The sequence below is a fragment of the Salmo salar genome, chromosome 05, assembly GCF_965601325.2.
Source record: "Salmo salar chromosome 05, fSalSal1, whole genome shotgun sequence".
NCBI classification, from domain to species: Eukaryota; Metazoa; Chordata; class Actinopteri; order Salmoniformes; family Salmonidae; genus Salmo; species Salmo salar.
Window position 1 is genome coordinate 94,555,120 of NC_138295.1, and position 14,837 is coordinate 94,569,956.

Genomic DNA, 14,837 nt, shown 5'->3' on the forward strand with positions numbered 1-14,837 from the left:
CTTCCCCCTACCCCTATAGCCCTAACACTAACCCTTAAACACTTCCCCCTACGCCTATAGCCCTAACACTACCCCTTAAACACTTCCCCCTACCCCTAACACTAACCCTTAAACACTTCCCCCTACCCCTATAGCCCTAACACTAACCCTTAAACACTTCCCCTACCCCTATAGCCCTAACACTAACCCTTAAACACTTCCCCCACCCCTATAGCCCTAACACTAACCCTTAAACACTTCCCCCACCCCTATAGCCCTAACACTAACCCTTAAACACTTCCCCTACCCCTATAGCCCTAACACTAACCCTTAGACACTTCCCCCTACCCCTAACCCTACCCCTGCCCCTTAGACACTTCCCCTACCCCTATAGCCCTAACACTAACCCTTAAACACTTCCCCTACCCCTATAGCCCTAACACTAACCCTTAAACACTTCCCCTACCCCTATAGCCCTAACACTAACCCTTAAACACTTCCCCTACCCCTATAGCCCTAACACTAACCCTTAAACACTTCCCCTACCCCTATAGCCCTAACACTAACCCTTAAACACTTCCCCCTACCCCTATAGCCCTAACACTAACCCTTAAACACTTCCCCTACCCCTATAGCCCTAACACTAACCCTTAAACACTTCCCCCTACCCCTATAGCCCTAACACTAACCCTTAAACACTTCCCCTACCCCTATAGCCCTAACACTAACCCTTAAACACTTCCCCCTACCCCTATAGCCCTAACACTAACCCTTAAACACTTCCCCTACCCCTAGCCCTAACACTAACCCTTAAACACTTCCCCCTACCCCTATAGCCCTAACACTAACCCTTAAACACTTCCCCCTACCCCTATAGCCCTAACACTAACCCTTAAACACTTCCCCTACCCCTAACCCTAACACTAACCCTTAAACACTTCCCCTACCCCTATAGCCCTAACACTAACCCTTAAACACTTCCCCCTACCCCTATAGCCCTAACACTAACCCTTAAACACTTCCCCTACCCCTATAGCCCTAACACTAACCCTTAAACACTTCCCCCTACCGCCTATAGCCCTAACACTAACCCTTAAACACTTCCCCTACCCCTAACCCTAACACTAACCCTTAAACACTTCCCCTACCCCTATAGCCCTAACACTAACCCTTACACACTTCCCCTACCCCTATAGCCCTAACACTACCCCTATAGCCCTAACACTAACCCTAACCCTAACCCTAGCCCTACCCCTACCCCTGCCCCTTAGACACTTCCCCCACCCCTATAGCCCTAACACTAACCCTTAAACACTTCCCCTACCCCTAACCCTAACAGTAACCCTTAAACACTTCCCCTACCCCTATAGCCCTAACACTAACCCTTAAACACTTCCCCCTACCCCTAACCCTAACACTAACCCTTAAACACTTCCCCTACCCCTATAGCCCTAACACTAACCCTTAAACACTTCCCCCTACCCCTATAGCCCTAACACTAACCCTTAAACACTTCCCCTACCCCTATAGCCCTAACACTAACCCTTAAACACTTCCCCCTACCCCTATAGCCCTAACACTAACCCTTAAACACTTCCCCCTACCCCTATAGCCCTAACACTAACCCTTAAACACTTCCCCTACCCCTATAGCCCTAACACTAACCCTTAAACACTTCCCCCTACCCCTATAGCCCTAACACTAACCCTTAAACACTTCCCCCTACCCCTATAAGCCCTAACACTAACCCTTAAACACTTCCCCCTACCCCTATAGCCCTAACACTAACCCTTAAACACTTCCCCCACCCCTAACCCTAACACTAACCCTTAAACACTTCCCCTACCCCTATAGCCCTAACACTAACCCTTAAACACTTCCCCCTACCCCTATAGCCCTAACACTAACCCTTAAACACTTCCCCTACCCCTATAGCCCTAACACTAACCCTTAAACACTTCCCCCTACCCCTATAGCCCTAACACTAACCCTTAAACACTTCCCCCTACCCCTAACCCTAACACCCTGAACCCCTTAAACACTTCCCCCTACCCCTATAGCCCTAACACTAACCCTTAAACACTTCCCCTACCCCTATAGCCCTAACACTAACCCTTAAACACTTCCCCTACCCCTATAGCCCTAACACTAACCCTTAAACACTTCCCCTACCCCTAACCCTAACACTAACCCTTAAACACTTCCCCCTACCCCTATAGCCCTAACACTAACCCTTAAACACTTCCCCTACCCCTATAGCCCTAACACTAACCCTTAAACACTTCCCCCTACCCCTATAGCCCTAACACTAACCCTTAAACACTTCCCCTACCCCTATAGCCCTAACACTAACCCTTAAACACTTCCCCCTACCCCTATAGCCCTAACACTAACCCTTAAACACTTCCTATAGCCCTAACACTAACCCTTAAACACTTCCCCCTACCCCTATAGCCCTAACACTAACCCTTAGACACTTCCCCTACCCCTATAGCCCTAACACTAACCCTTAAACACTTCCCCCTACCCCTAACACTAACCCTTAAACACTTCCCCTACCCCTATAGCCCTAACACTAACCCTTAAACACTTCCCCCTACCCCTATAACCCTAACACTAACCCTTAAACACTTCCCCCTACCCCTATAGCCCTAACACTAACCCTTAAACACTTCCCCTACCCCTATAACCCTAACACTAACCCTTAGACACTTCCCCTACCCCTATAGCCCTAACACTAACCCTTAAACACTTCCCCCTACCCCTAACCCTAACACTAACCCTTAGACACTTCCCCCTACCCCTATAGCCCTAACACTAACCCTTAAACACTTCCCCTACCCCTATAGCCCTAACACTAACCCTTAGACACTTCCCCTATAGCCCTAACACTAACCCTTAAACACTTCCCCCTACCCCTATAGCCCTAACACTAACCCTTAGACACTTCCCCTACCCCTATAGCCCTAACACTAACCCTTAAACACTTCCCCCTACGCCTAACCCTAACACTAACCCTTAAACACTTCCCCTACCCCTATAGCCCTAACACTAACCGTTAAACACTTCCCATACCCCTAACCCTAACACTAACCCTTAAACACTTCCCCTACCCCTATAGCCCTAACACTAACCCTTACACACTTCCCCTACCCCTATAGCCCTAACACTACCCCTATAGCCCTAACACTAACCCTAACCCTAACCCTAGCCCTACCCCTACCCCTGCCCCTTAGACACTTCCCCCACCCCTATAGCCCTAACACTAACCCTTAAACACTTCCCCTACCCCTTACACTAACCCTTAAACACTTCCCCTACCCCTATAGCCCTAACACTAACCCTTAAACACTTCCCCCTACCCCTATAGCCCTAACACTAACCCTTAAACACTTCCCCCTACCCCTATAGCCCTAACACTAACCCTTAAACACTTCCCCCACCCCTATAGCCCTAACACTAACCCTTAAACACTTCCCCTACCCCTATAGCCCTAACACTAACCCTTAAACACTTCCCCCTACCCCTAGCCCTAACACTAACCCTTAAACACTTCCCCTACCCCTATAGCCCTAACACTAACCCTTAAACACTTCCCCTACCCCTATAGCCCTAACACTAACCCTTAAACACTTCCCCTACCCCTATAGCCCTAACACTAACCCTTAAACACTTCCCCTACCCCTATAGCCCTAACACTAACCCTTAAACACTTCCCCCACCCCTATAGCCCTAACACTAACCCTTAAACACTTCCCCTACCCCTATAGCCCTAACACTAACCCTTAAACACTTCCTATAGCCCTAACACTAACCCTTAAACACTTCCCCTACCCCTAACCCTACCCCGTAGACACTCCCCCTGCCCCTTAGACACTTCCCCTACCCCCACCCCTAGCCCTACCCCTGCCCCTTCGACACTTCCCCTACCCCTATAGCCCTACCCCTTAGACACTTCCCCTATCCCTACCCCTATCCCTACCCCTTAGACACTTCCCCTATCCCTACCCCTATCCCTACCCCTTAGACACTTCCCCTACCCCCATCCCTATCCCTACCCCTTAGACACTTCCCCTACCCCCATCCCTAACCCTACCCCTTAGACACTTCCCATAGCCCTACCCCTGCCCCGTAGACACTCCCCCCCCGTAGCCCTACCCCTTAGACACTTCCCATAGCCCTACCCCTATAGCCCTACCCCTTAGACACTTCCCCTATCCCTAACCCTATCCCTACCCCTTAGACACTTCCCCTACCCCCACCCCTAACCCTACCCCTTAGACACTTCCCATAGCCCTACCCCTGCCCCTTAGACACCTCCCCTACCCCTATAGCCCTACCCCTTAGACACTTCCCATAGCCCTAACCCTACCCCTTAGACACTTCCCCTATCCCTATCCCTAACCCTATCCCTACCCCTTAGACACTTCCCCTACCCCCACCCCTAACCCTACCCCTTAGACACTTCCCATAGCCCTACCCCTGCCCCTTAGACACTTCCCCTACCCCTAACCCCTTAGACACTTCCCCTATCCCTACCCCTAACCCTATCCCTACCCCTTAGACACTTCCCCTACCCCCACCCCTAACCCTACCCCTTAGGCACTTCCCCCCCGGTGCCCTACCCCATTGACACTTGTTCCCTAATGCCCCTTTCCCCTAAGCCAGGGCTCTCCATCCCTGTTCCAGGAGATCTACCCTCCTGTAGGTTTTCACTCCAACCTGATTAAAAAAAATAAACGGTTAATTATTAGAATCAGGTGCGCTAGATGAGGGTTGGAGTGAACCTATAGGATGGTAGTTCTCTAGGAAGAGGCTTGGACAGCCCTGTTCTAGACACCTCTGTAGGGTTGGAGTGAACCAATAGGATGGTAGTTCTCCAGGAAGAGGCTTGGACAGCCCTGTTCTAGACACCTCTGTAGGGTTGGAGTGAACCAATAGGATGGTAGTTCTCTAGGAAGAGGCTTGGACAGCCCTGTTCTAGACACCTCTGTAGGGTTGGAGTGAACCAATAGGATGGTAGTTCTCCAGGAAGAGGCTTGGACAGCCCTGTTCTAGACACCTCTGTAGGGTTGGAGTGAACCAATAGGATGGTAGTTCTCTAGGAAGAGACTTGGACAGCCCTGTTCTAGACACCTCTGTAGGGTTGGAGTGAACCTATAGGATGGTAGTTCTCCAGGAAGAGGCTTGGACAGCCCTGTTCTAGACACCTCTGTAGGGTTGGAGTGAACCAATAGGATGGTAGTTCTCCAGGAAGAGGCTTGGACAGCCCTGTTCTAGACACCTCTGTAGGGTTGGAGTGAACCTATAGGATGGTAGTTCTCTAGGAAGAGGCTTGGACAGCCCTGTTCTAGACACCTCTGTAGGGTTGGAGTGAACCAATAGGATGGTAGTTCTCCAGGAAGAGGCTTGGACAGCCCTGTTCTAGACACCTCTGTAGGGTTGGAGTGAACCAATAGGATGGTAGTTCTCTAGGAAGAGGCTTGGACAGCCCTGTTCTAGACACCTCTGTAGGGTTGGAGTGAACCAATAGGATGGTAGTTCTCTAGGAAGAGGCTTGGACAGCCCTGTTCTAGACACCTCTGTAGGGTTGGAGTGAACCAATAGGATGGTAGTTCTCCAGGAAGAGGCTTGGACAGCCCTGTTCTAGACACCTCTGTAGGGTTGGAGTGAACCAATAGGATGGTAGTTCTCCAGGAAGAGGCTTGGACAGCCCTGTTCTAGACACCTCTGTAGGGTTGGAGTGAACCTATAGGATGGTAGTTCTCCAGGAAGAGGCTTGGACAGCCCTGTTCTAGACACCTCTGTAGGGTTGGAGTGAACCAATAGGATGGTAGTTCTCTAGGAAGAGGCTTGGACAGCCCTGTTCTAGACACCTCTGTAGGGTTGGAGTGAACCAATAGGATGGTAGTTCTCCAGGAAGAGGCTTGGACAGCCCTGTTCTAGACACCTCTGTAGGGTTGGAGTGAACCAATAGGATGGTAGTTCTCCAGGAAGAGGCTTGGACAGCCCTGTTCTAGACACCTCTGTAGGGTTGGAGTGAACCAATAGGATGGTAGTTCTCTAGGAAGAGGCTTGGACAGCCCTGTTCTAGACACCTCTGTAGGGTTGGAGTGAACCAATATGATGGTAGTTTTCCAGGAAGAGGCTTGGACAGCCCTGTTCTAGACACCTCTGTAGGGTTGGAGTGAACCTATAGGATGGTAGTTCTCTAGGAAGAGGCTTGGACAGCCCTGTTCTAGACACCTCTGTAGGGTTGGAGTGAACCTATAGGATGGTAGTTCTCTAGGAAGAGGCTTGGACAGCCCTGTTCTAGACACCTCTGTAGGGTTGGAGTGAACCAATAGGATGGTAGTTCTCCAGGAAGAGGCTTGGACAGCCCTGTTCTAGACACCTCTGTAGGGTTGGAGTGAACCAATAGGATGGTAGTTCTCCAGGAAGAGGCTTGGACAGCCCTGTTCTAGACACCTCTGTAGGGTTGGAGTGAACCAATAGGATGGTAGTTCTCCAGGAAGAGGCTTGGACAGCCCTGTTCTAGACACCTCTGTAGGGTTGGAGTGAACCAATAGGATGGTAGTTCTCCAGGAAGAGGCTTGGACAGCCCTGTTCTAGACACCTCTGTAGGGTTGGAGTGAACCAATAGGATGGTAGTTCTCCAGGAAGAGGCTTGGACAGCCCTGTTCTAGACACCTCTGTAGGGTTGGAGTGAACCAATAGGATGGTAGTTCTCCAGGAAGAGGCTTGGACAGCCCTGTTCTAGACACCTCTGTAGGGTTGGAGTGAACCAATAGGATGGTAGTTCTCCAGGAAGAGGCTTGGACAGCCCTGTTCTAGACACCTCTGTAGATCTGATCAGATTTCACAACAATGAAAATCTGTCTTGTCGATTTTCCTCTAACATCTTATATACAGGTAACTGCCAAGATAAATGAGGGATACAAAGTATATTGAAAAGCAGGTGCTTCCACACAGGTGTGGTTCCTGTGTTAATTAAGCTATTAACATCCCACCATGCTTAGGGTCAGGTATAAAAATGCTGGGCAGGCCATTATTTTTGTCTCCCATGGCTATGTCCCCATAGAATGACAATGCCCCGATCCAGAGGACAGTGATCACTGAATGGTTTGATGAGCATGAATATGATGTAAACCATATGCCATGGTGGCCGTCTGTCACCAGATCTCAACCCAGTTGAACATTTATCTGAGATTCTGGAGCGTCGCCTGACACGGCGTTTTCCACCACCATCAACAAAACACCAAATGATGGAATTTATTGTGGAAGAATGGAGTGGCATCCCTCCAATAGAGTTCCAGACACTTATAGAATCTACGCCAAGGTTCATTGAAGGTGTTCTGGAGGCTGGTGGTGGCCCAACGCCCTATTAAAACACTTTATGTTGGTGTTTCCTTTATAACAGTGACTCTCCTCTCCCTCTAGTTCCCAGGCAAGAGAATCCATCCTGTTTGACTATTCTCTCTTTCCAATGAATGCCATGTCTCTTCTGTCCTCTCTCTAGATTCTAGTAAATAGGGAAGCGGACCTGTTTGCGGAGAATGAGGACCGTGAGACGCCGTGTGACTGTGCAGAGAAGCAGCACCACAAGGAGCTGGCCCTCAGCCTGGAGTCTCAGATGGTCTTCAGGGTGACCCCAGAGGGCGTAGAGACAGAGTACACTGCTCTGGACCACAGAGAGGTAGGCTAGATACTAGATATCTCTACTGTAGAGAGATACTGTAGTTATCTCACCATGTCTTCAGTCTGGCCCCAGATGGCGTAGAGACAGAGTACACTGCTCTGGACCACAGAGAGGTAGGCTAGATACTAGATATCTCTACTGTAGAGAGATACTGTAGTTATCTCACCATGTCTTCAGTCTGGCCCCAGATGGCGTAGAGACAGAGTACACTGCTCTGGACCACAGAGAGGTAGGCTAGATACTAGATATCTCTACTGTAGAGAGATACTGTAGTTATCTCACCATGTCTTCAGTCTGGCCCCAGAGGGCGTAGAGACAGAGTACACTGCTCTGGACCACAGAGAGGTAGGCTAGATACTAGATATCTCTACTGTAGAGAGATACTGTAGTTATCTCACCATGTCTTCAGTCTGGCCCCAGATGGCGTAGAGGCAGAGTACACTGCTCTGGACCACAGAGAGGTAGGCTAGATACTAGATATCTCTACTGTAGAGAGATACTGTAGTTATCTCACCATGTCTTCAGTCTGGCCCCAGATGGCGTAGAGACAGAGTACACTGCTCTGGACCACAGAGAGGTAGGCTAGATACTAGATATCTCTACTGTAGAGAGATACTGTAGTTATCTCACCATGTCTTCAGTCTGGCCCCAGATGGCGTAGAGCAGAGTACACTGCTCTGGACCACAGAGAGGTAGGCTAGATACTAGATATCTCTACTGTAGAGAGATACTGTAGTTATCTCACCATGTCTTCAGTCTGGCCCCAGATGGCGTAGAGGCAGAGTACACTGCTCTGGACCACAGAGAGGTAGGCTAGATACTAGATATCTCTACTGTAGAGAGATACTGTAGTTATCTCACCATGTCTTCAGTCTGGCCCCAGAGGGCGTAGAGACAGAGTACACTGCTCTGGACCACAGAGAGGTAGGCTAGATACTAGATATCTCTACTGTAGAGAGATACTGTAGTTATCTCACCATGTCTTCAGTCTGGCCCCAGATGGCGTAGAGCAGAGTACACTGCTCTGGACCACAGAGAGGTAGGCTAGATACTAGATATCTCTACTGTAGAGAGATACTGTAGTTATCTCACCATGTCTTCAGTCTGGCCCCAGATTGCGTAGAGACAGAGTACACTGCTCTGGACCACAGAGAGGTAGGCTAGATACTAGATATCTCTACTGTAGAGAGATACTGTAGTTATCTCACCATGTCTTCAGTCTGGCCCCAGAGGGCGTAGAGACAGAGTACACTGCTCTGGACCACAGAGAGGTAGGCTAGATACTAGATATCTCTACTGTAGAGAGATACTGTAGTTATCTCACCATGTCTTCAGTCTGGCCCCAGATGGCGTAGAGACAGAGTACACTGCTCTGGACCACAGAGAGGTAGGCTAGATACTAGATATCTCTACTGTAGAGAGATACTGTAGTTATCTCACCATGTCTTCAGTCTGGCCCCAGATGGCGTAGAGGCAGAGTACACTGCTCTGGACCACAGAGAGATACCACTTTACCTTCAGAGGATGTCAGACCCAACCAAGGTCATCTTCAGTGCAACTTAGCAGAAGGTATTTTTCAATACAGGGGACTGTCTTTCACAGCAGTCCAATGTTGTTGTAGGAAATGAGCTGACCACTTGAACAGCCAGGCAGAACTGTCAGCTGCAGGGCTAATGGCCAAACTACAGAAACATTATTAGTGTTGGAGTCCCATGCATGTGACTGTCCTGCTCTCTGTTTTTCTCGTCTCTCTCTCTCTCTCTCTCTCTGTCGCTCTCTGTCTCTGTATCTGTCTCTCTCTCTCTCCCCTCTCTGTGTCTCTCTGTCTCTCTCGTCTCTCTGTCTCTGTCTGGGTGTCGCTCTCTGTCTCTCTGTCTGTCTCTCGTCTCTCTGTCTGTCTGTGTCTCTCTGTCTCTCTCTCTGTCTCTCGTTCTCTCTCTCCCTCCAGCTATACGAGGGTCTGAGGCCTCAGGAGCTGCGTCGTCTGAAGGACATGCTGATAGTGGAGACGGCAGACATGCTGCAGACCCCCCTCTTTACTGCTGAGGCTCTGCTCAGAGCGCATGGTATGGACTACACACACACACACACACACACACACACACACACACACACACACACACACACACACACACACACACACACACACACACACACACACACACACACAAACCCCTTTTGTTATTACACTGCTGCTACTCGCTGTTTATTATCAATGCCTGGTCATTTTACAAATTACCTCGACTAACCTGTACCCCCACACATTGACTCGGTACCTTTTTCTTCCTGTGCAGACAAAAGACTGGCGTAAATGATTGCTTTGCACTAATTTGCAGGTGCTGACCAGATTGTCTCTCTCTGCTGTGCCACAGACTGGGATCTAGAACCTGCTGGAGGATGTAGTGGAGAGTACAGCCTTCAGACTGTAAAGGGTATTACCTAACTAGTGTTTTCTATCTCTCCTGCTGTAGACTGGGACAGAGAGAACCTGCTGGAGGATGTAGTGGAGAGTACAGCCTTCAGACTGTAAAGGGTATTACCTAACTAGTGTTTTCTATCTCTCCTGCTGTAGACTGGGACAGAGAGAACCTGCTGGAGGATGTAGTGGAGAGTACAGCCTTCAGACTGTAAAGGGTATTACCTAACTAGTGTTTTCTATCTCTCCTGCTGTAGACTGGGACAGAGAGAACCTGCTGGAGGATGTAGTGGAGAGTACAGCCTTCAGACTGTAAAGGGTATTACCTAACTAGTGTTTTCTATCTCTCCTGCTGTAGACTGGGACAGAGAGAACCTGCTGGAGGATGTAGTGGAGAGTACAGCCTTCAGACTGTAAAGGGTATTACCTAACTAGTGTTTTCTATCTCTCCTGCTGTAGACTGGGACAGAGAGAACCTGCTGGAGGATGTAGTGGAGAGTACAGCCTTCAGACTGTAAAGGGTATTACCTAACTAGTGTTTTCTATCTCTCCTGCTGTAGACTGGGACAGAGAGAACCTGCTGGAGGATGTAGTGGAGAGTACAGCCTTCAGACTGTAAAGGGTATTACCTAACTAGTGTTTTCTATCTCTCCTGCTGTAGACTGGGACAGAGAGAACCTGCTGGAGGCCTGGATGTCTAACGCTCAGGAATGCTGCCAGCGGTCTGGGGTCCACATGCCCAGTGCTCCTCCTAGTGGGTACAACGCCTGGGACACCCTGCCCTCCCCTCGTACCCCCAGGACCACCCGCTCCTCCATCACCTCCCCTGATGAGATCAGCCTCACCCCCGGGGACGACGGTAGAACACTGGTGAGAGCAGGGAACATCGCGAGAGGAGGAGACACATACAGGGAAACACAACTATAATATAATGTGTTGGTCACATACACGTGGTTAGCAGATGTTATTGGGGGTGTAGCTAAATGCTTGTGCTTCTAGCTCCGACAGTGCAGTAATATCTAACAATTAATATCGAACAGTTTCACAACATATATACCCAAAATACACGTCAATCTAAGTAAGGAATCGATTAAGAATATACACACACACACACACACACACACACACACACACACACACACACACACACACACACACACACACACACACTGGTGCTTATAGATTCATCTAATCAAAGACTGGGGGCATCTCAATAGTGTAGAGTGGCTTCCCTTCCTCTCTTATCTCTGGTGAAAAGGAGACTTACTTATAGTTTCATGTGTCAGAGACAAGGAAAGGAAGCCATGAGTCAGTATTGAGATTTACTCCCAGTTTCATGTGTCAGAGACAAGGAAAGGAAGCCATGAGTCAGTATTGAGATTTACTCCCAGTTTCATGTGTCAGAGACAAGGAAAGGAAGCCATGAGTCAGTATTGAGATTTACTCCCAGTTTCATGTGTCAGAGACAAGGAAAGGAAGCCATGAGTCAGTATTGAGATTTACTCCCAGTTTCATGTGTCAGACACAAGGAAAGGAAGCCATGAGTCAGTATTGAGATTTACTCCCAGTTTCATGTGTCAGACACAAGGAAAGGAAGCCATGAGTCAGTATTGAGATTTATTCCCAGTTTCATGTGTCAGACACAAGGAAAGGAAGCCATGAGTCAGTATTGAGATTTACTCCCAGTTTCATGTGTCAGAGCACAAGGAAAGGAAGCCATGAGTCAGTATTGAGATTTACTCCCAGTTTCATGTGTCAGAGACAAGGAAAGGAAGCCATGAGTCAGTATTGAGATTTACTCCCAGTTTCATGTGTCAGAGACAAGGAAAGGAAGCCATGAGTCAGTATTGAGATTTACTCCCAGTTTCATGTGTCAGAGACAAGGAAAGGAAGCCATGAGTCAGTATTGAGATTTACTCCCAGTTTCATGTGTCAGAGACAAGGAAAGGAAGCCATGAGTCAGTATTGAGATTTACTCCCAGTTTCATGTGTCAGAGACAAGGAAAGGAAGCCATGAGTCAGTATTGAGATTTACTCCCAGTTTCATGTGTCAGAGACAAGGAAAGGAAGCCATGAGTCAGTATTGAGATTTACTCCCAGTTTCATGTGTCAGACACAAGGAAAGGAAGCCATGAGTCAGTATTGAGATTTATTCCCAGTTTCCTACAGAGTCTCTAGTACTTATTGGGTTGTGTCATGGATCGACCAGACAAATAGGATTTGGAGAAAAATCACATATCATCTCTGACATGAAAATGAACTAATAACAATTTATGTCAGACTTTATCAGCAAATCAACTCAGTGGGGGAGGAAACCAGTGAACAGCTAGACCAGTCCTGAACCTGACTGTTAGGTTACACTGTGTTGTATTGTTCCAGTGAATAGCTAGACCAGTCCTGAACCTGACTGTTAGGTTATACTGTGTTGTATTGTTCCAGTCCTGAACCTGACTGTTAGGTTACACTGTGTTGTATTGTTCCAGTCCTGAACCTGACTGTTAGGTTACACTGTGTTGTATTGTTCCAGTGAATAGCTAGACCAGTCCTGAACCTGACTGTTAGGTTATACTGTGTTGTATTGTTCCAGTGAATAGTTAGACCAGTCCTGAACCTGACTGTTAGGTTACACTGTGTTGTATTGTTCCAGTGAACAGCTAGACCAGTCCTGAACCTGACTGTTAGGTTACACTGTGTTGTATTGTTCCAGTCCTGAACCTGACTGTTAGGTTACACTGTGTTGTATTGTTCCAGTCCTGAACCTGACTGTTAGGTTACACTGTGTTGTATTGTTCCAGTGAATAGCTAGACCAGTCCTGAACCTGACTGTTAGGTTATACTGTGTTGTATTGTTCCAGTCCTGAACCTGACTGTTAGGTTACACTGTGTTGTATTGTTCCAGTCCTGAACCTGACTGTTAGGTTACACTGTGTTGTATTGTTCCAGTGAATAGCTAGACCAGTCCTGAACCTGACTGTTAGGTTACACTGTGTTGTATTGTTCCAGTGAATAGATAGACCAGTCCTGAACCTGACTGTTAGGTTACACTGTGTTGTATTGTTCCAGTGAATAGCTAGACCAGTCCTGAACCTAACTGTTAGGTTACACTGTGTTGTATTGTTCCAGTGAATAGCTAGACCAGTCCTGAACCTGACTGTTAGGTTACACTGTGTTGTATTGTTCCAGTGAATAGTTAGACCAGTCCTGAACCTGACTGTTAGGTTATACTGTGTTGTATTGTTCCAGTCCTGAACCTGACTGTTAGGTTATACTGTGTTGTATTGTTCCAGTCCTGAACCTGACTGTTAGGTTATACTGTGTTGTATTGTTCCAGTCCTGAACCTGACTGTTAGGTTATACTGTGTTGTATTGTTCCAGTCCTGAACCTGACTGTTAGGTTATACTGTGTTGTATTGTTCCAGTCCTGAACCTGACTGTTAGGTTATACTGTGTTGTATTGTTCCAGTCCTGAACCTAACTGTTAGGTTATACTGTGTTGTATTGTTCCAGTCCTGAACCTGACTGTTAGGTTACACTGTGTTGTATTGTTCCAGTCCTGAACCTGACTGTTAGGTTATACTGTGTTGTATTGTTCCAGTCCTGAACCTGACTGTTAGGTTATACTGTGTTGTATTGTTCCAGTCCTGAACCTGACTGTTAGGTTATACTGTGTTGTATTGTTCCAGTCCTGAACCTGACTGTTAGGTTATACTGTGTTGTATTGTTCCAGTCCTGAACCTAACTGTTAGGCTACATACTTTGTTGATTGACCAATTCTCTGCTCAAGGGTCCTTTCTGAAGGTTTTAGTAGATGGGATTACAAGCTTCTCTTTCAGAGATCAATACAGTCATTGTTGAATTCCAGTGGGTGCCTCACAGTCCATTGTTCCTCTTCAGACTCTACAACAAGGAAGCAGTGTGTGGAGTAGAGTGGGCCTGGGCATTGCATTGTATTTTAATGGGATAGACATTTTGTCAAAAGACATGATGACGTTTTTCTTGGTTGTTCTCCACCATCACAGATAGTCAAGTCTAAAATGTGTATTGGTTAAGAAAGAACTTCCTGTTCACTGTAACACTGTAGCCAGATCCTCAAACTTATCCAAGCAGGATATTTGTGTTTTCAATTTTAATTTGTACTAAACGGAATCTAAAATATTGCCTGTCATTCTGTCAGTCTTGTGTTTTCTCTTCTCCTGATGCTCTGACAATCTAAGCAGCTATTTCATTTGTGTTAGTTTTGTAATATATTTTTCTGTAAAGAGACTTTGTAATTCCTGTCAAAATATGTGTTTCCTGTCATTCCTCCGTCCTGTGTTGTTCTCCCTGTGCCTTTTTTGAAAAAAGTTCATAAAGATTGTTGAACAGTTTTTAGATTGTCAAAACATATCGAAGCAGCTATTAAGCCCATGTGAGCTGGGCATCCTTGAAGATGAATGGCACTATATTAATACAATCAATCAATCAATCGATCTGTAAGCATTTACATTGTGTTCTTCTCCCTGTCTCTCTGACAGTGTGGTATCTGCATGTGCCCCCTCTCTATCTTCGAGGAACCAGTCGACATGTCATGTGGTCACGAGTTCTGCCGAGCCTGCTGGGAAGGGTGAGCTTATTCCTTCCATAAAACAATGGCTGCGGCCCAACTGGCACCTTCTATTCCCTACGTAGTGCACTACTTTTGACCAGTGCCCTGTTCAAGTGAAGGGCACTACATGGGGAGTAGGGTGCCATTTGGGATGCAGA

General features: G+C 47.6%; 1 protein-coding gene across 2 annotated transcripts in view; it reads left to right on the forward strand.

Annotated features, from left to right (window-relative positions):
* LOC106593896 (ankyrin repeat and IBR domain-containing protein 1) overlaps positions 1–14,837 on the forward strand; it is a 62,939-nt gene that overhangs the window by 15,661 nt on the left and 32,441 nt on the right. For both annotated transcript variants that reach the window (XR_014392486.1, XM_082975992.1), the window contains exons 4-7: positions 7,499–7,675; positions 9,627–9,744; positions 10,756–10,964; positions 14,609–14,697. Coding sequence is in view for 1 of the 2 variants with exons in the window: in XM_082975992.1 (XP_082832118.1) it covers positions 7,499–7,675; positions 9,627–9,744; positions 10,756–10,964; positions 14,609–14,697 (593 nt within the window). In the remaining variant the exon portion in view is untranslated. The remainder of the gene's footprint in view (positions 1–7,498; positions 7,676–9,626; positions 9,745–10,755; positions 10,965–14,608; positions 14,698–14,837) is intronic.